Below are 19,569 nucleotides of genomic sequence, written 5' to 3'. Positions count from 1 at the left end.
TAAACAATGAAAAAAAAACTGTAAAAAAAACGGTGGTGTCTCAAGAAAGCACAAATGTCCAACATTCACCAAATTTCACACACTCAGGGATTAATTTCATCATGGTTGTTGAAGTATTCTCAGAGAAAAAAACCCATCTCACAATTTTAAAGACAGAAAAAGGAATGCCAAATACCAAAATGTAATGGGTTCTTCCCTGACCCATAATGCATCCTTTCACAAACAAATTCATGATAAAAACATAACCTCCTCGACAGATGAATGCCAAGACCCAACTGATGCTGCACCAAATTGCACAAACTCGTATCAGTCCATTTAATATACCAGATTCAAAAAATCGAGATCCATTAATTATTCTCTGGGAAAATCTTGGATCCTGGATCTGTCCTCAAAGTTTCTGTATTTTTGCTTTTTGTAACAATACAAAATCAAACACAAACTGGCAAAAATACAATGCCTATTCTGGACAAACATGAAACGAAGTGCAATAAACATTTTGTCTTGGAATTTGCATACAGGCCTACATTCCATTTAACCATAAAGATGTAACATCCTCAAAGACAAACATATAAAGTGCTTTAAGTTGAACTGAACTTAACAACCACTTAAAGATTGAAGCAAAAACTTCTTAGAAAAAAGAACAAGAAATAATTTTCATAGTTTCATTCACATGTAGCCTATTGTCTGTCGGCCTACTTCCCTAATTCAGTGGGAGAAATTGGCTTTAGCTTTCTCTGCTAGTACTTTGAACCTTGGGAGGAATGGGGTCAGTGTCATTCTCAAACAGGTGTGTAAATGTAAAAGAATGTCATTCTTGAACGGTATTTGGTCTTAAAAATGTTAAGTGTTGAGAATGCTGATTCGCAACTGCATGTGGAGCCATACATTGTCAAGGTGTGTACTGCCACTTTAGTGAGGCCAGGGAAAACTTTCTCAGGTAGTCTGTAGCCAGAAGCATCACTACCTGCACACTGCTCTTTCAGATCAACAAGTTCCTTCTGTAGAGAGGCCATATCGACCCACTTGAAGGTAATTTTAGCCTCCTGTGAAAACGTGGTCACATTTTTGACAGAAAAGGGTTCTGAATGAAAAGGAGGACCTGTTCTTCCAGGCTGAAGTCATCAAAACGATCACTGAAGTTTCCAATCAGTTTTTCTAATGAACTCAACGTGAGAGGAAATATCTCTCTCACCCTGAATTTGCTTCATTGCTGGAAAATGTGTAAAGTTCTCTTGGAGATCCACTTTGAAAATCTCCAACTTCCGCTGGAAAGACTGGACAGCTGCTACCAAATCACACACAGAGTTGTTCTTGCCCTGCAGTTTTAAGTTGAGGTCATTTAGGTGTGAGGTTATGTCAACTAAGAAGGCCATAAAATCTTTTTTTCTCTCATCTTCCCAAAACTGAGCAATCTGTCTGGCCTTGTGATTCTTCTGTTGTTCCAGGAACATTTTAATTTCATTTCCAATGGCCCAAACGCGTGCTAGAACTCTGCCTTTGCTCAACCGTCTAACATTGCAGTGCAGCAGTAGGTCATTTGAATTTGCATCAACTTCCGTCAGGAATTCTCGAAGGAGGCGATGTTTTATGTGATGACGATGCCCTGAGAAAGTTGATAAGTTTCATCACAGTATTCATAACCTCTGCATACTCTTCTGAAGGAGCAGAACAGACTGATGGATAATGCAGTGATATCACGGAGGGAGCTCCATCGGTGGTGATGATACACAACATCTTTCATACTAATACCTCTCTGTGTTAACATTTCTTTTATAGCTAAGTATATGTCTTCCCCTCTGGTGTGTGTTGTAAGTGCTGTGATGCCTAAAATGTCCTCACAAGAAATCGTTCCTCTCTGCGTGGTAAAATCTGACATATACCAAAAGTTGAGCATTGTCACTAATATCAGTTGATTCATTAACTGCTAAAGCTGTTGGGGGGGGAGTCTCCTCATACTTTGCTTGTTGTGTTGTTAAAAATCAAACCAGCCAACCTGGGAGGAAAAAACCTGAGGCTAAATACCTCAAATACTTAATGGGCTCAGCTCTGCGTTCACCAAAAAAAGTGCATTTTATTTTGAAACTCTTGAGCAGAAGTAGTATATCTTCCCCCCACAGGCTTGACAGTGAGCTGAGCTGTGCGTAAAAACCGGTCTCCTCCTCTGGCGTCTCCTCCTCTGCCGTCTCCTCCTCTGGCTCCCGGCTGATGGATGTGCCTCCACTGGGCTGCAGATATAAACACCGAGCTCCAGCGGACACGTTCAATCCAAGAGCCAAACACACAGGGAGGGAAACAAAGTGAAAGAAGCAGGAGGAGACGATCTCTGGCGCATTCCCCAGGATGGAGGTAACTAACTCTGACTTCTCTGCTCGGCCTGTACTTTGAAAAACCACTGGAGCGCGTGTTTCCAACCTTTTTAATGTGGTTCAGTGCAGCAATAGAGTGGTTGAAATGAATGCATTACATCATAGAGGCTCTGTTATTACTGTCATATTCTGCAGGAGCTTCAACTGTGCGAGCAACAATTTACATGATAATTATGTTGCTGTGGCACGAGTCAATACACGAAACATGGTATGCACGTGTGGTTGTGTTGACTACTACCAGTGTAAAAGTCCTCATAGGCTGCCAGTGTAAAGTTACCTGTGATCATATGTATACTTCCTTTTTGTACATATGTGAGATATAATGTAAGTTATGTGTGTGTGTGTGTGTGTGTGTGTGTGTGTGTGTGTGTGTGTGTGTGTGTGTGTGTGTGTGTGTGTGTCTTTAGATACATATGACAAATATCCTATCAAATACAAAACTATGTATTGTAATTTGAAAACCCGTATGTGTGTGTGTGTGTATATGACATTTTTCTTTATTTGTCCCATAACTAACTAGATGCATAGTATATAATGTAATTTTAAACTCTGTTAATGGATATATATATATTTATATGTGTGTGGTTATATTTAAACTAGATGCATGAGATATAATATGTAGTATGTAAGTTAAACTCTGTTAAAGGGTGTGTATGAAATGCATGAGGTAATTGCATAATGTAATTTTAAACTCTGTTAAAGAATGACTGCACGAGTGTGCTTCCTTAGGGTGCAATGATTCTGTTACACACACACACACACTCTCACTCACTCACTCACTCACTCACTCACTCTAACACACACACACACACACACACACACACACACACACACACACACACACACACACACACACACACACACACACAAGAAGCATCAGATTTTTGGCTCCGGCTGATATGCTGATGTGATATTTTCGGTCACGACTTCATGACCACGATGAGAGAGGAAGTGGAGCTGACACAACATCTGTCACAAGCTCCCATTACCATGAAATACCATCAAGTGATTCTTCTTTACTATAAGAGCAAGTCTTCAGATTATTATTGTGCCCCTTTGCTGAAAAGCTCCACTTCCTCTTCTCAGAGGCCAGACTGTCTTTTGCCAACTGAAGCTAAAAATAAGAGAAAAGTCCTGCGTGGTCTTCGTGCTATAAGCAGCCTGACTTCTACACATGTTTTTCTCACAGGTTCCTCCTCCCTTTTCCCTCAGACTCTTAACATCACTCCCAAGTAGTTAATGTCGTGTGGCCCATAGGAGCAGAAACGCCCATTTCTCTTTTCCCACAGCCCACGAGGGATCACATCAGTAATCTACCGCAGAATCCCTCTCGCATACTTTCACCCCTGAAACTTTACGACTCGCGTGTGTTTTGGACCAGCTCAGCTTGAGTTCAACACTTTATTTCACTGTTTGCCAAAATCCAGAAAAAAGAGTTTGGACTTTCCCCTGATATCTGGAAAAGATGAAAGAATGAGGAAAGAATGATGAAAGAAGGAAAGTAGGGGAGTTCTCTTAGTTTCTGTGAGATGAAGCTGTTATGAGAGAAAACCCAGAACTTGAGGGCGAGAGCAGGTTCAACTATTATTGTTGAGTTCTGCTTTTTTTGGACGAAGTTTGCAAAACCAAACCCAAATCTCACAAGCTCAGTTTTCATTTCCAGATGTTAGACACAAACGCTGCCAACTCGCACATTCGGAGTCTGCACAGTAGCAATTGGAGTGAAGTCTCACTGCTCGACCGATCAGAATTCAGTCTCACCTGTCAATTATGATGCCTCACCCCGTTTTTTATAGCATCAAATAACTCATTAAAAACCAAACTTTCTGGAAAAAAATTAACATGGAGGAGGTGGGATTTATGACCAATATTGCAGCCAGCCACCAGGGGGCGATCAAGATGCTTTGGCTTCACTTTCGGGGAGCTGTCATGTCGTCCATCTTTATACACGGGCTATAGTAAAGATGGACGACATGACAGTGAAGCCAAATCCTCTTAATCCCCCCCCCCCCTGCTGTGGTATAGGTCATAAACCCCATCTCCTCCATGTTAGTAGATGGGACACGGACCAAACTAAAATGTTTTTAGTTATTTGATGCTATAAAATCAGGAGGAAACCTCATGATTGACAGCTGAGACTGACTCACGATTGGTCGAGCACATACATTAGCTCCAAACCACGAAAACTACTGCACAGACTATGGCTCTGGATTCAGTATCCATAACATTTATGCTTCAATTCGGGAGGAAGTGGCGACCAGTCATCCATCTCTATTTACAGTCTATGGTAAAATATGACATCTCTGTGGCAGCTGCAGTGATTTTATCCATTCTTAAAAACCTGAAGTAAAACCTGTGGACAGCCTGTGGTCTGTCAGTAGCTTCCTGTTGGTTATTTTGGTTTGAATCCACTAATGAAACCAAATCAGTGTTTGCATGTTCTCCGGCTTCCTCCCACAGTCCATAGACACGCAGATTGTGAATGGTTGTTTGTGTCTGTGCGCTGGGTGCACCCCACCTCTCGGCCAGCAGGGACCCTCAAAAGATGAGCAGTATGGATGAATGTTGTGCTGCAGCCTCATCCTGTATGTCTGGATTCAGCATTTGGCCTAAAGCTCCTGTAAACGAGCGAGGAAGTGGCCTGTAAAGTGCCGCTCGCTGTCATTTGAACCGCTTCAGCTCCACGCTCTGATGACCTCACACACATCAGTCTTAGCTGCGTGTTTCCAGCTTCGGGAAAGAGACGTTCATGTTCGCAGACAGCTGCCGCAAGCAAGACCCAAAACGAGATGGAATCATTTTTATATATTTTGTTTCCTGGAATGACGAAATACTGGAAATTGTGTGTATGTGTGTACTAACACAGTATGTGTGTGTGCACCTGAGGATGTGTACTGTGTGTGTGTGTGTGTGTGTGTGTGTGTGGTGGGAGGGTGGTGGTTTTCCTTTGATGGAAAAACAACACAGCCAGAGGAGAGGAGTGAGTATTTGGGTTCCACTTGCCAACCATATGGTGAGCACATTTATTATGTAATCCACAGTGAAGTGAAGAGTCCAGTCTGTACCAGCCAGTCATGACTTCGTGTTTTCCTTGTTTGCTTTAAACCAGTATTATTATCATTCTTAGTATTAGTATTTATAACCAGTGGTGGAGGAAATACTCAAACAACACTTAAAGGGGGCGTAGCTTTGACGAGAGGGACGACGGGCGAGGTAAGATGTAGCATTTTTTTCAAAGCGTTGACTGCTCTTTTTTAGTTTTTACAGGATTATCAACTCCAGCTTTAGGTAAAAGTCCAAATAAATACACAAATATTTACTCAAGTGAAAGTAAAAGTACCACATTAACTTTTTTACTTAAGTAAAAGTCAGTACTTGCCGAGAGTAGCCTATTACCTAATGCAACATCATTAACTGTGTCTACTGTTTATTCTGTTGATCATTTTATTAAAGAATGCTTCAGTAGATGCTACTGAAAACATTGTTTATATATAAATTAATATGAGCTGATTCTAAAAGATGGCCTCTGTTATCTGCCCGCTCTGATTGGATCAATGGACCAACTCCCCTCTCGTTATTACTTTTTGAAAATGTATAAAACAAAGGGAACATGTAACTCAATGTAGTGGACTAGAAATACAGATATTTGCTTATATGCGTAGTAAAGTAAAAAGTGTAAAGTACCCAAAAGTAAAGTAACTAAGTAAATGTACTGTGTAACATCTCACCACTGTTAATAACCAGTATTTCTACTGTACTTGCTGATCAGTGTATAATCCAGACTGTGTGTGCATGTGACACAGGGTGAAATCATCGGCTGGTATTTCGTCCCGATCTTGTCCGAGCTGAACATTATCAGTGACAGATGCCGTCTGCTGGCGTCTGCTGACACTGTGTCTGAAGCTCCATGTGTTTCGGTGCAGAATGAATTGTTCTCTCTGTCCCCGAACATAAAGCCGACACCTACAACCGGCCGTGACGCTCGGAGGAATGTCAAGCGTCAGCGTCAAGGAGCGTCTGCGAAACCGTAGCCGGTTCTCTTAGTCTCAGTGACGATATGGTCGGATCTCATTGTGCAGCCGCTTGTGTATAAAACAAACCTTCTTCTTTTTATAGTTTACACGATTCATTTAAAGTGTAGTGATCAAAGGGTTTCTGATCAGAGTCCTGATTCGATAAGTTGTATCCATGTTCCCCTGTGTGTGTGTGTGTGTGTGTGTGTGTGTGTGTGTGTGTGTGTGTGTGTGTGTGTGTGTGTGTGTGTGTGTGTGTGTGTGTGTGTGTGTGTGTGTGTGTGTGTGTGTCTGTGTGTGTGTTTGTGTGCGTGTGTTTCTCAGACAGCGTGTTTGTGGAGTTGCAAAACCATTCGGAAAACAGACGCAGACACTGGGAAGTGGGAATTCGCTTTCTGCAGAATCTTCATATTTTCTGTCGTCGACACCGTTTCACAACATATTTGGTTTCCGTGGTGATAACAGTAACAACGTGTAAAGTAAAAAAGTGCTTCGGGCAAAAACGAACTCCTGTCACCATGTGAGCAGCAGCTTCATCAAAGTTCATCGAAGTAACTCACAGGAGACTCTTTGTGGAGTTTTTCACCAGTTGTGGCTGTTTTCCAGTCACTGGTTCCATACAGTTTAGAAGTGAGGGGATATGAACTTGTGTCGGCTGCAGAGGGCAATACCACATGTTGGCAGTTAGCAGAACCCATGTTGTAAAATGTGCTGATGAAACATGAAGAGGGAACCTGCTGTCGATGTAAATAATGCAGCTTTCAAAAAACAAAAAACTTAAAAGTCACACTGGAGAGCAGAAGCTGCACCGAAGTTCACACACTCATCAAAATCAGTTCCCCTTAATATGCCAGATTTTTTTCATAAAGATCTCTGAGTTTTTCTGTGAAAAATCTGTGAAAATCTAAAGAAATGCAACGTCAAGAAAGTAGAAATGCTCGGCCATGTCTCATCCTTTGGTTTAGTTTTCGATAAAATAGTTTTTTGCTGACAAACAAACCAACTAGAACGTCTCTCAACAGAGTTCATGATACTTCTCCTTCTCCTTCAAAATCCAGTATCGGCTGGAACATTTATTAACATATAACGAGCAGCTCATTAGATGATTTGTGAGATAAATGCTGAAACACAGAAATGCTGACTGAGGCGTTTAAATTGTCCGTAAATGGTCTTAATCCAACCCATCAATATAAAGTATTGTACTGGCAGTGCTGTCATGTGGGAAACTAACTCACTCTGGTTTACTGGCTGTATTTAAATCTCCGTTCCGTCTTAAACCACTGGCTCGTTGCACCTTTACGACCAATCAAATGCTTCGTAAAGCCTCTAACTGCTTCAGCTGCTTTTTTAATTTTTTTTATTGCAGATTGGTTGTTGTTCTTTTCTCGAGCATCGTTATTGTTCACTGCCGTCACGTGGACTCAAACTACATGTCGAGTGTTATGAGGGAGGATGGGTTTCAGTGCGAGGCAGCGTGTGGGGCAGAGAGATGGGGGGGGGGGGGGGGGGGCTGACCTGTGCAGAGAAAACACACAGACACGCTGTTTGTTCAATGTGTGCAAGTCTGTGAAATACGATGATTTTTAGCAATCCCCAGCTTTTGTGAGAGACTAAACTCAAACCCGTCCTGTCAGCGTGGACACGATGGGGAACATGTTTTCACCATCGAGCCTCGTTGGGTCTGAGCAGGTCAATGTGCTGCAGGCTGCGACTTGTCTCAGACATCTGCAGATTGTCTGACATGTCGCATTATTTTGGCACAAAGTGCACGAGCGGCAGATTCATTGAGACAAAGTCGAGCCAGGCAGAGGAAGTGGAAACTGCAAAAATACACCAAAAAAAACAGTATCATCACGACTTTTTAATCTGCTTCCACATCTCCCTGCAGAACAGTTAACCCGTTCAGCCTGCGCCTCCGCACCCACCCTCTTCTAAATGTGGCACGTGCCGTGCTCTCTATTTCCTTTTTTGGCAGAACGGAGAGCAAACACAATAACTGGTGCAAGCTGTGCGTACCGTGCATGTGCCAGTTTATCAAAAGACAGGTTTTGCATATTTGCTTGAGGCTGTTTGTCAATATTTATCACATCCCAATCTAGATAATGAATATTTCTGATTTCGTCCTCCCGTGTTTGATTCATTCTGGTGATGCAAGGAGACACTGGGAAGGGAATGATCTTATGATTTTAAAGTTTAGAAGGCAGGTGCATGCTGCAAGTTTGAGCGAGTTATAAACCCATTTATCTTTTGGATCAACTACTGGGTGAAAACAGGACAAAGTAAGAGACTAGAGACACGTTCACAATGTTCGTAGAGTTTCTTGGAATCTGGACAACGACCTGTGACCTTTTCAGTTTAAGAACGTCGAGTTTTTAGAACCTTAAGTAAAAAGTGCATTTTGATTGATGTGAAATTGAAGTAAAAACACGTAAATAAAAGAAAAATCTGCAAAATCACTCATAATGAAGAATAGAGATAGAACGGGTCGTCCACTAACCATAAGGTCGGTGGTTCAATCCCCGGCCCCTAAATTCTGTATGCTGTAGTGTCCTTGAATTGCCTCTGACGGCTTTGCCAGCTGAGAGAAAGTGCTGCACATAGATGCACTAAGAGTGGGTGAATGGCTGAACTGAACTGTAAAATAAATACACATTTACCATTTCATCATGTTAATTTAGTTTCCAGTTTATTAAGTCCTGTAATAAATCCTGCAACTGTTTTACATAGATTCAACGTTATTGTTTGGTTTTTGTTTGGATGCTGCAGTTTGTGATGCAGCTGAACTTTACTGAATCCATCAAACTCTTTCAGACTCATGTCGCTTTTCTCTGGATGCCTGTTTTTATTTTCAGTTTGTCGCACCAGTCTGCAGCACCTCCCGTTTCCCATGAGGCAGCGGCGGCAATGGCTCGTATAGACGAGTGCGCCCCGTTTACCTCACCCCTCAGATTGAGGCCCTCTCCGGTCCACTTCTGCACGAACACACACACACACACACACACACACACACACACACAACACGGGAAATGAAAACATCAACACAGGGCCAGTGCGGGTAGTGGAAAAGTGAGATATTCAGATGAGGTCTGGTCCAGAGACGCATCATGTTTTCCTGGAAAGGCAGCGAGAGGGAAAGGTGCCTGTCGGCTCTCGTACCTTTTTTAACAAGTGAAGGCAGAAGGGAGCCGCTCACTGTGCTGGTTCCCCTCCTGGCAGAACATGCTGACTCGTGAAAACACTGGAAACTGATGCCATCTCGCCCGGTGAGCTTAATGAACAAGATTCTGCTGAACAGCTGCGCTTTGGTGCGAGTTATTTATCTTTACGTTCACAGATTTCCACCGTGCTCAGCGCACAAGCTTAGGAGGATTGAGAGGTGAAGCAGGGAGAAGGGGTTAGAGATCCCGAGCCAGACCTCATCTTCATCAGCTCCGTGGTAGATTACATGGCCTGCTGCTCTCTGACCGCCGCTGTTATATCGAGCAGATATGTCAGGATTTACTGGGACGAATATCATGTGCTTCCTCCGCTCTGCCTCTGGAAATAGGCATCACGGGAGCAGACAAGAGTGGGCTTTGTGCGATCTGCTTGTCTTTGCGTTCTGCCGGTCATACATCAGAACTCGTGTCTCCGTACGCAGACTGGAAATTAAGATTTTCAGGTGTGGTCATGTGCACGGTCAAACCACACTGGAGGTCGAGACAGTGTTTTGAGCAGCAGTGTGGCTGAGAATAGCTGATGACTGTCAGACTGTCTGTGGCACCTCCAGATGACCACAGGAGGAAAATATTTGTTATATAGACGTCCGCACACTTGTGTCTGTGTGCTGCGCTGCAAATGACTTGTGAAGTTTCCCAACTGGCCTGACGGGGATTCAAACCAACAAATTCTCTCATTGACGAGAGTCGAGTTCATACGTCTGCCAAGGCCGAACTGTCCCTTTAAATTCAATGAAGCTGCATCTAAATTCACACGTTCATACTGTGAAAAATACAATTACATGTCAAATTTCCGTGTAACTTTATTACACAAGTTCAATGTAAAGGGCGGAGTTTAGATACTGTATCAGTCTCCTAAACATACCTGATGTTTCTCATCAACGTCCCGGAAGATTCCCCTGGGAAATTACTGAATAAAATGAAATACACCCAATCTCACATGTTAAAGAAAGTGCAAAACAAATATGAACAGGTTTTATTTTGGTCAATGTCCCATCCTTTTACCAGGTTTCATGAAAATCTGCTGTGTACTTTTTGGATCATCACAAACCAATGTGCTTTACAGTACAGTTTTTGCCATTCACCCAAATAGGTGCATTTATGTGCAGCACTTGGGTTCATTATCTCACCCAAGGACACTTCGGCATACAGAATGGGGAAAGACTGGGATCGACCCGCCAACCTTCTGGTTAGAGGACGACCGCTCTGCCCCTCAGTCAGTGGTTTGATAACCTAAATCTGATATGATTTGTCATAAAGGGTCGTCACAAAACAGTGGAGAGTCGAGATATGGGCGTTATTCCCGGGACAAATGCAATCAAAAACATTCCTGGATCTGTCATTTAATTCACATTGTATTCAAAATATGTCTGGACTCCTCTCAGGCCCCATCCCTTCACCATGTTTTGCATAACTGTCAAAGAGCACTTACCTCTGCCAAGGCTAAGATAGAAAGAAATGACTGGACCATTTCATTCATCTTTGGAACAGGCTCCACCCTTCCACAAAATTTCATGTAAATTGGTTGAGTAGTTCTTTTGTAATCCTGCAAACAAACAAACAATCAAATGCCCACGAAGGCACAACCTCCTTAAATTAGGTGATACTAACCTTCCTTATTTTGCAAAGTGAAAATGTTTTAGATCCCAGGACTTAAAGAAGGGACAGTTTTCTGTTTGAGCTTCGACACAGAGCCCGATTTTGTAAAAACCACAATCACGTGGGGGGGAGGCTTTGCTTCAAGCAGCTTCTTTTTTCTTTTTTTTTTATCGTCTCCTTGTTTAGACATTGCTCTGTATGCTAGATTACAGTATGTGCTCAGATGTGGTCCAGCATATCCAGAGACGCTCTCTCTGAGGAGCTGAGGGGGGGTTACAGAGCAGAGCTGTGATCCAGGCTGCCTTGCACGGCTCTGGGGCTTTTTCCCAGGCTGAGGGCCCCAGAAATAGCGTCTGCCCTGCTCCTCTCCTGCAGTGAACCACAGTTTCCCACTCGTTCTGCGAGCGCGGGGTCCCAGCTGAGTTAAACATGCGCCGTCCTCATGTCCGACCAGAGGCCTTGTATGGCTCACTGAAGGATAATCCGCCTCTTTCGTCGTCTCCCTGAAAACAGTTTGTGAAATCTGGGGACTTCAACTGAGAGAAAAGGATTTTTGCATAAGACAAACCAATTTAGAGTCCTTTTATATATTATACAGTATATTTTGTTCATGGTTGCTGCTGTAAAATCCTGTTTAAATGATTGTAGGTAATAAACTAACCAAAATACACCTCGTAAAGCCATTTTCAGACATGAAATGAGTCTCGTTGTGTTTCCAAGTTGACGTCTTTGTCCGTGTTTTCTACATGTATGACACATTTGTATTATTTCACATTCGTCCTAAAAACGTCATCATCTCGACAACTCACCCACAATTAGTTATTTTTTTGTCTCCTATCGGCTCACAATCGACTATTTCCTGACATTTTAACATAAGACTTCCCAGAAAATGTCCGAGCTGAATCGGACATTCACGTTCTTACATTCAGCCCCGGAGATTATTTCAGGAGAACATCCGGATGTTCAGCGCATGTCTGAAAGCAGCGTTATCCTTTTTAAAACATGAATAAAACAACATCTCCTCTGTGCTTGGTCATTGTTATAAGTCAGGGAGGTATTTGCATTGAGTCCAACGTTATTTTCATTCTGCACGAAGAGGTTCATTAAAGATAAGGGCTCGCCGGGAGAGGACAGTTATTAAGGACATTAATCAGAAATAACTTCTACACCCAGTTCTCCCTTTTGAATCTTCACAGAACTCTTCTCAATTCATTAAAGTCACTTTTGCAAGTAACTGATAAATGTTTAAAATATGTAAAAAAATATAATCTGCACTGGACGTGACCAAGTTCCAGAGGTTGCCTTCAACATAGAAATTTAATGTTTTTTACTCCATAACTACCTTTTAAAGTTATTAAATCGGAGATAATGACCAAAAAAAGATTGATTATATGTTCAAGAGTTTCTTCCTGTGTCATTTAAATAAAGTTTTTGAACCAACAATTAAACCAAACAAAGCTCCACTTCCTTCGCCTGCAGTGTGGAGACTCCAGATTGAGCTGTGAACGAGGCCTTTTGTTTTTCCACGACAGGAAAGAGTTAAACAATTAGAGGTTACAAAGTGACTGTGTGGTCCCTGGTGATTACTGTTTATCACGGATGTGATAAGAGAGCTCAGGAACAAGGGGGCTGGGATGTGGATTAGGACTCGGGGACGCAGTGCCAGGGGCGGTGCAGGGGCGGTGCTGGCATACGTTTGGGTGGAGGGAGCAAGGAGGTGAGGTCATGTTGAGGAGGAGGAGGAGGGAAAGAGAAAAAGAAAGTGTGTGTGTGTGTGTGTGCGTGTGCGTGTGCGTGTGCGTGTGTGTGTGTGTGTGTGTGTGTGTGTGTGTGTGTGTGTGCGTGCGTGTGCGTGTGCGTGTGCGTGTGTGAGATCTCCGTGTTTCCATGGGTGACGGCTCAAACTGAGAAGAGAGGGAGGGAACTGAGGGGGCGAGCCCAGGAAACATGGCAGGATCCACAGGGGAGCTTTGAAGTGGGAAAATAAAGGCAGGACGAAAATGACACGATGTGACATTCCCCCAAAAGTGAGGCCAAATTATCTTAATCGCCCCCTGTTGGCTGGCTGTGGTATAGCTCATATGCCCCGTCTCCTCCATGTTAGATGGGACATGGCCAAAAGTTAAAGTAAATTATTTTTACATTTTTCTCAGAGATGGTTTCTGTCATCTAAGTTAGTTCTTATCACGCTGATGTTTGTTCAAGTGTTTGTGTGTCTGACACGTTTTGGTTTTAATTAGTTATGTGATGCTGAAAACGGGTTGAAAGGTCGTGATTGACAGCTTAAGGCTCATCTATGCTCAACGTTATATACGTCTACGCAAACGGACGGAGCCCTCTGTGCATACACTGTGTTCATTTCATCTGTATTTGTCTTCTGAAAGCTTATGGATATGGAAGAAATGGAAGAAATGGAGCAGTACCATGGGAAATCATCGGGGGGGGGGGAGTGTAGCCAGTAGTTAAAGGAAGGAATTTCAACGATTGCGGAACTTTTTGAGGAGCGACAACTCTTGACTCTGCACTGCCCTCTAGTGGATGGATTACCTAACAACCATGTCAATATGAAGGACGTGTGGACATGTGGGCATTGACGGTTACATCGTACATAAATTAGTCTCAAGTAGACTAGACTCACAATTAGTCGATTGCATGTATTCCGCACAACGATCACTGCTGCACAGACTCTGGCTCCAAATGACGTCAAAAGTGCAAGATGGCGGAACAACAGGAGGAAGAGGAGATGCATCGTGCACCACAAGTGGTGACTGTGCGATGCAGATCAATCAACGGTGGCATGATGCATGAGAATGAGAAGCTGTAAACAAGCGGCTCGGCCCATTTTCACAGCCCAAATACCAGATCCCGAAAAACAGAGAGACACTGGAGGCTTGTTTTCAAGACTGACGCTGGTTTGCACATTCCAGCCTGCAGCGTCGAGCCAACTTATCACACAGGCCGCTGATACGTGGAGTGAGTCAGTGGTCATCAAAGGGCAGCGTGGACGAGGGATGTTTAGCAATCAGCTTGGGAATGGTGGGAGAGACGGAAAGTGGAGGAGCCAAGACGTGATAACAGCGCGAGGCTGCGAGGACCGGTCCGTCCTGTCAGAGGCTGCGGCGTGATGCTGAACAGCTGTGAAGAGAGAGAGAGAGAGAGAGAGAGAGAGAGAGGGACGCTCACTTCCTGTGTCCAAACCCTCAAAAACCCTCTTCTCAGTTGGAGGAGAGACGAGTTCCTCCAAGGACAGAACTGAACAAACTGTTTTTTTAATATATATATATATCGACCCTCTGTTTCCCAATCTGTCTGCGTTTTACTGTCGAGAAGAGGGAAGTGAAACTTACTCTTTCTTAAAACACGTCCTCGTTCAGCCGCCCTCTGCACATTCTTATAGAAACGGACACTTTCTGTTTCAAGGGTGAACACAAAGAAAAGACCAGATGTTAAAAGTGCAATCAAGTAATTTCCCGTTTTCTACTTTTGCCTTGTGTGAATTTGCTGTTGTGGAGTTGTGGTCACTTATTTGAATTGAAATTACCACATTTTAATGCAGATCATCTTGGCCACAGCATATTCTTAAGTTTCTGAGGATGCTGTTTAATATCCTTTCTCTCGCCATCTTAAGAATTCAAAGCATTGATGTCAAAGTTTATGTTTCTTGTGCAAATATTGAAGCACAGACGTTAATTTCTCATTTTGATTGTGTTGATTATTGTGTGTTGACGTCTGTATTTTCTCACGTGTCCGTACTTGAATCTCTATTGAGCCAAAAAAAGGGTTTTATTTTTATAACCATATAATGAAACCTATTGCCACTAATGAAAACTTTGTAATGTTTTGTTGATGCCTTCTCTATATAAAGATGATAACTTCATATTTAAGCATATACCTGAAAAAGGTCCATGATCGTAATGTTAAATCTTCTTCTTAATCTGTTGGTTCTAAAAGTTCGTAAAAGTCTAAAAGTCTGTACTTTAAAAGTGTCACAGATGCACTTGGGGAGTTGTATCGTGAATCTTTAAAAAAATTCCTCAAGTCAAACCTGGAATCCTTCAACTAAAGTGTTGGCACCTATATTCCACATATGTATCCTTAACTCATGGGAGGCACTGCAATATTTTAAATTGTGACACCGTGTTGATAGACTGTTGTAATATATATATATATAATTGTTTTTCAGTAGTTTTATTGTCTGTTTTCTGTTTTTCCAGAAGGATTCTCCATCCAAGCCGTCTGTGGCCGAGCTGGCCGGAAGGTTCAAAGGTCATATTCTAACAATGCCCGCCACAAATGACGAGGTATGGTTCTTTATTTTTATCCTGCATGTAACAGTATCCACGCAACAGTGTACAAAACTGCATGTTGAGCTGTGTCGAACAACACGTTGTTTTTTTTACATCGTTTATGTTCTTGCTTAAAATAGAGTGAAAGCACACAGGCACACAGTGTGTTGACAGATTCTATTTCTTGTTTTCTAGTTATTTCCAAGACGACCTCCGTGTTCCCTGAAGTTACAAAATCCAAAAGATGACAATGAAGAATCAGATGTGAGTATTTATTATTTTGTTTTATTGACCCATGTGCTGCAAAAGAAAATCCCCGGAAAACAGACACCGATTTGTTTAATTCAGATTTTGATTGCAGCACAGTAGACAGTGTATTAAATCGGCAATTTTATCTATTTTTCTGCCTATTATCTTCGTCTGCGTGACACACTGTGAAACCACACAAAGAATCTTTGCATGACCAGACGAATCCATCACATGTTTGCAAGATATCTAAATGTTACTTTTACCGATGTTCCAATACAGATGTGTCTGATACAAGCATCAGAGCAGGCGAATCTCTAAAGTGTGTCCCCCAGATAAAACTACAATTTCCTTTTTTCTGTTCAACATCGCTCTCTTGCCAAATTTGCCATTTCACCCGGGTGTCATGTTTCCATCACTGCTGATCAGAACCCGAGCTGATAAGACCCTGTGTCTTCAGCAGTGTAACTGGACCTGAGAGTGAATAACGATTGCATTGTTCCCATTGCAGACAAAAGCCAGACGTTGGTGGGTGTTTGTGAGTTTTTTGACCAGTGAAAAAGGGGCTTTAGCTATTTTTATTCAATATATCTTGTAGTTTGTTTACCTTCAGGACATGTCCCAGTATGTCCCAGTATATCAGTGCAAATTATAAACTAAATTAAAGCAACACTTACTCTTCTCAGCCTCTTTTCATGTTTCAAATTGGTTGATTTTGTGAATCTATCTTTGTGTTTTATTAACTCTGGTCTGCTCTCCTGCAGAAAACTGTTGTCTCTCCAAATCCCTTTAAAATCAAGATGAGGAACTCCTCCATCATCGAGAAACTGCAGGTCAGTGCATCTTGCAGCTCTCAGGAACATTTTGTGACGGGAAATGAGAAACAAAACAGCCACTGGTTCACAGATGATGTTATTAGAGGGCGTAGAGTGAAGTCAGGGTTTTTTTTTCTAATCAGGAGGTTGAGATATTTGAAGCATTACTGCCCCCTACTGTCCACTTCCCTCTGGTGCGTGAGCTGCTCACTTGCTGAGAGATGAAGGGGAAGGGCTTCTTGTCCCTGATGCCACCATCTGCTCAGATTAATGAGCTAATGGGATCACTCGGCCACTGGTGAGGCTCGAACTCGCCACCGTCGTTCCTTTAGTTAGCAGTTCACACGGTGGGCAGCCATGGGACAAAAGGGCTGCCGCTTCTCCCTCTTCCTCTTCTCTCCGGTGCAGGTAGGACACTTTAAACCTGAGCAGTGGTCGGGGGCCAACGCAGGATTCTGTGTAGACTGAATGTTGACAGCTCTTGTTTATGACACTTAAGAGGGAATTCCGGGACATGAGTTTTTAAAACAAGAAAGTGAAAGGTACTAGCGGAGCAACAAAGTCTGAACTCATCATAATGTATTGGAAATTAATGAAATTAAAACTATAATTGACAATCATACCAATATTAATTATAAACTATAATCTCTTCCTGATTATAGTTGTCCTATAATAACGTGAGTCCTTGGTTGAAGTAAACCTGATTCTCTCATCTTAGGTTCGTTGTATATCAAGTGCTATTCTTTTCTAAGTTGTTTTCTTATACTAAAGTTTTATTCGAACATAATGTCGGAGAGAGGAGATTATAGTGCCCAGGCTCCAAGATCTTCTCTTCCCCCCTTCAGGCCAACCTCGCCCTGTCACCCACTTCTCTCCTGCCTTCGCCCAAGAGCCCCGAGGTGAAGCTGCAGCCAGCACCACGGTCGCCCCCCCTGCCCGGCAGCCCCCTGAGCCCCACGCTGCGACCCTCACAGTCCAGCGAGGAGGAGGATCCCATCGGCTTCGACGACCCACCTGAAGGGGCCCCCCTGCCGAGCTTCAACAAGGTAAATACGTGGACACAGCTGCACGTTAGCTTGACAATACTTCTGTTCAACACGATGGTTTCAGATGCTTGTTGCTGTCCTGAGTGATTAAATGTGAGCTGCTGACACATTGAGAGCACCTGGAGTGTTTTCACGCGCGATTCGCCAATCGCCCCGTGACATCACAGTCGGACACGTGGTCCTCGTAACCCGTTGACGCGTTTCTCTGTGGGTGTCCGGCATCTTCTGTTTAAGCAGGCCTTAGATAAGCTGGTGCAAGATGCCACTCTAGAGCGTGAACGCCTCTGCAATGGGGGATTGAGGATGTAATCCCCTTAGCCTAGTTAAGAGTCCCTGTAGGTACCATCTTGTGCAGCGCTCTCACGCATATGCTAATTGGTCTTGGACAGTGACCCGAAGCCCTTTTAAACCACGCAAATTAATTAACGTTAAACATCAATGAAAATTAACACTTGCTTTAAAAACTTTTTCCATGCAGACTCGTGCACGCCTATCATTCAAGAGACGCCCGCCCACGAGGCAGCACAGGAGGTCAGCCGGCGAGGAGGCGGGAGCCTTCGGGGACGGCCTATCCCCGTGTGAATTGGACAGTCCAAAAGAAAATGGGGACAGGGAGGACGTTTTCCACAGTCCGGCCGAGGAGGATGAATGTGGGCTACCGGGCAGCCTGGAAGAAGACAATGACACGGACTGTGAAAAGACAGAGAACCAGGTAGCGGGGAGTGACCCCGACAATGAGGGGGATCCGGAGCAGGAGCAGGAGGAGCAGGAGGCACGACTTGCTGAGGCTTTGGAGGAGGAATAGCAACCTTCAGAGCTTTGCCCCGCTGAGCAGATAGAGGGCAGCGTCGAGGGAGAGGAGGAGAGACCTCACCAAGAAGGAAATGAGGAACTGTGACTGTTTACTGTAAGAGAGAGAGAAACAACCATATGTATAAGTTATTCAAAGCTTTGTTTAAGAGAAGTTCCTCTTCTTTTAAGTGTCTGTTCTGTTTTTAAGTCCCTCTCCAGGCCGTGTATAGAACAGGTCTATAAACACTGGAGAGTAGTTGATGAAAGCAGCTGTGTCTCCGCACATGGAAATAAGCATCACTGTTGATACTGTGTCCACGATCAGAAAAGACATTGTCACGTACACAGGACTTTGAAAAATACTGGTTAGCAAAAGGAAGAATATATAGATTTATACTTATTTAGATTTCATAGCAGATTATAAAATGTCCAGGCTTCATTCAAAATCACTGTCACTTCAGTTTGAAATTATATTCTGCTTTGTTTTCTTTTGATCGGTCGATATCTCTGCTTGTGTCCTATTTTTGTATACAACAAAAATATTTAATTCACAGTTTTACCGTGGAGCGACCGAGGACCTCAGAAGCTATATACATAGAAATGTTAAGAAAATAAACATCTTCCTTGTGTAAAGAAAACCTCATGTTAAACTTATTTGTCATCATCTTTTTGGGGGTTTTGTTGAGTCATTACAGGTTAAACTGTATATTTAGTTAGAGGTGTAGACTGTGTATTAAGAGGGAATATGGCAGCTCTTCAAAGTGAATCCAATCCAACTTTATCTTTAACTTTGGCACCAAATGACATCAATAGAGCAAGATGGCGGCAGCCGTGCTCTGGGTGTTTTACCTCGATTCCTTCACAACAGGAGGAGGTGGAGACGCATCGTCCATCTTTATAAACAGTTTATGGTTAGAACAGTTGATGATAAGTGATTTCTGTGTCTGTGTGCATAAAAAACTGCTTTGTTACAGCTGCTACTGTGGCTTTTGCTAATCATTATCATTAACACTTCTTCAGTCTGCACACACGGGGCCTTTTGAAACCAAAAGCCAAGTGGTAAACATTAAGATTATGAAATTATTTCTAGATCAAATTTTAGAGTATTTTAATGTCTCTGCATATTTGCAGATCCAGGGCGGCTCTGTGGCGCAGTGCCCGGCGGCCGCCAGCTGATCAGGACCAGTG

At 43.0% G+C, this 19,569-nt stretch overlaps 1 protein-coding gene across 1 annotated transcript; it reads left to right on the top strand.

Annotated features, from left to right (window-relative positions):
• Positions 1–2,133: 2,133 nt before the first annotated feature.
• On the top strand, positions 2,134–19,024 carry zgc:153184 (uncharacterized protein LOC751652 homolog). The gene is made up of 6 exons (XM_034603437.1): positions 2,134–2,346; positions 15,411–15,497; positions 15,678–15,746; positions 16,493–16,561; positions 17,389–17,589; positions 18,068–19,024. The coding sequence occupies exons 1-6, from the start codon at positions 2,341–2,343 to the stop codon at positions 18,392–18,394; spliced, it is 759 nt and encodes a 252-aa protein (XP_034459328.1). The 5' UTR covers positions 2,134–2,340; the 3' UTR covers positions 18,395–19,024.
• Positions 19,025–19,569: the final 545 nt, after the last annotated feature.

This window comes from Hippoglossus hippoglossus, chromosome 13 (assembly GCF_009819705.1).
Source record: "Hippoglossus hippoglossus isolate fHipHip1 chromosome 13, fHipHip1.pri, whole genome shotgun sequence".
Taxonomy (NCBI): domain Eukaryota; kingdom Metazoa; phylum Chordata; class Actinopteri; order Pleuronectiformes; family Pleuronectidae; genus Hippoglossus; species Hippoglossus hippoglossus.
This window is presented reverse-complemented; position numbering and strand designations above follow the sequence as displayed.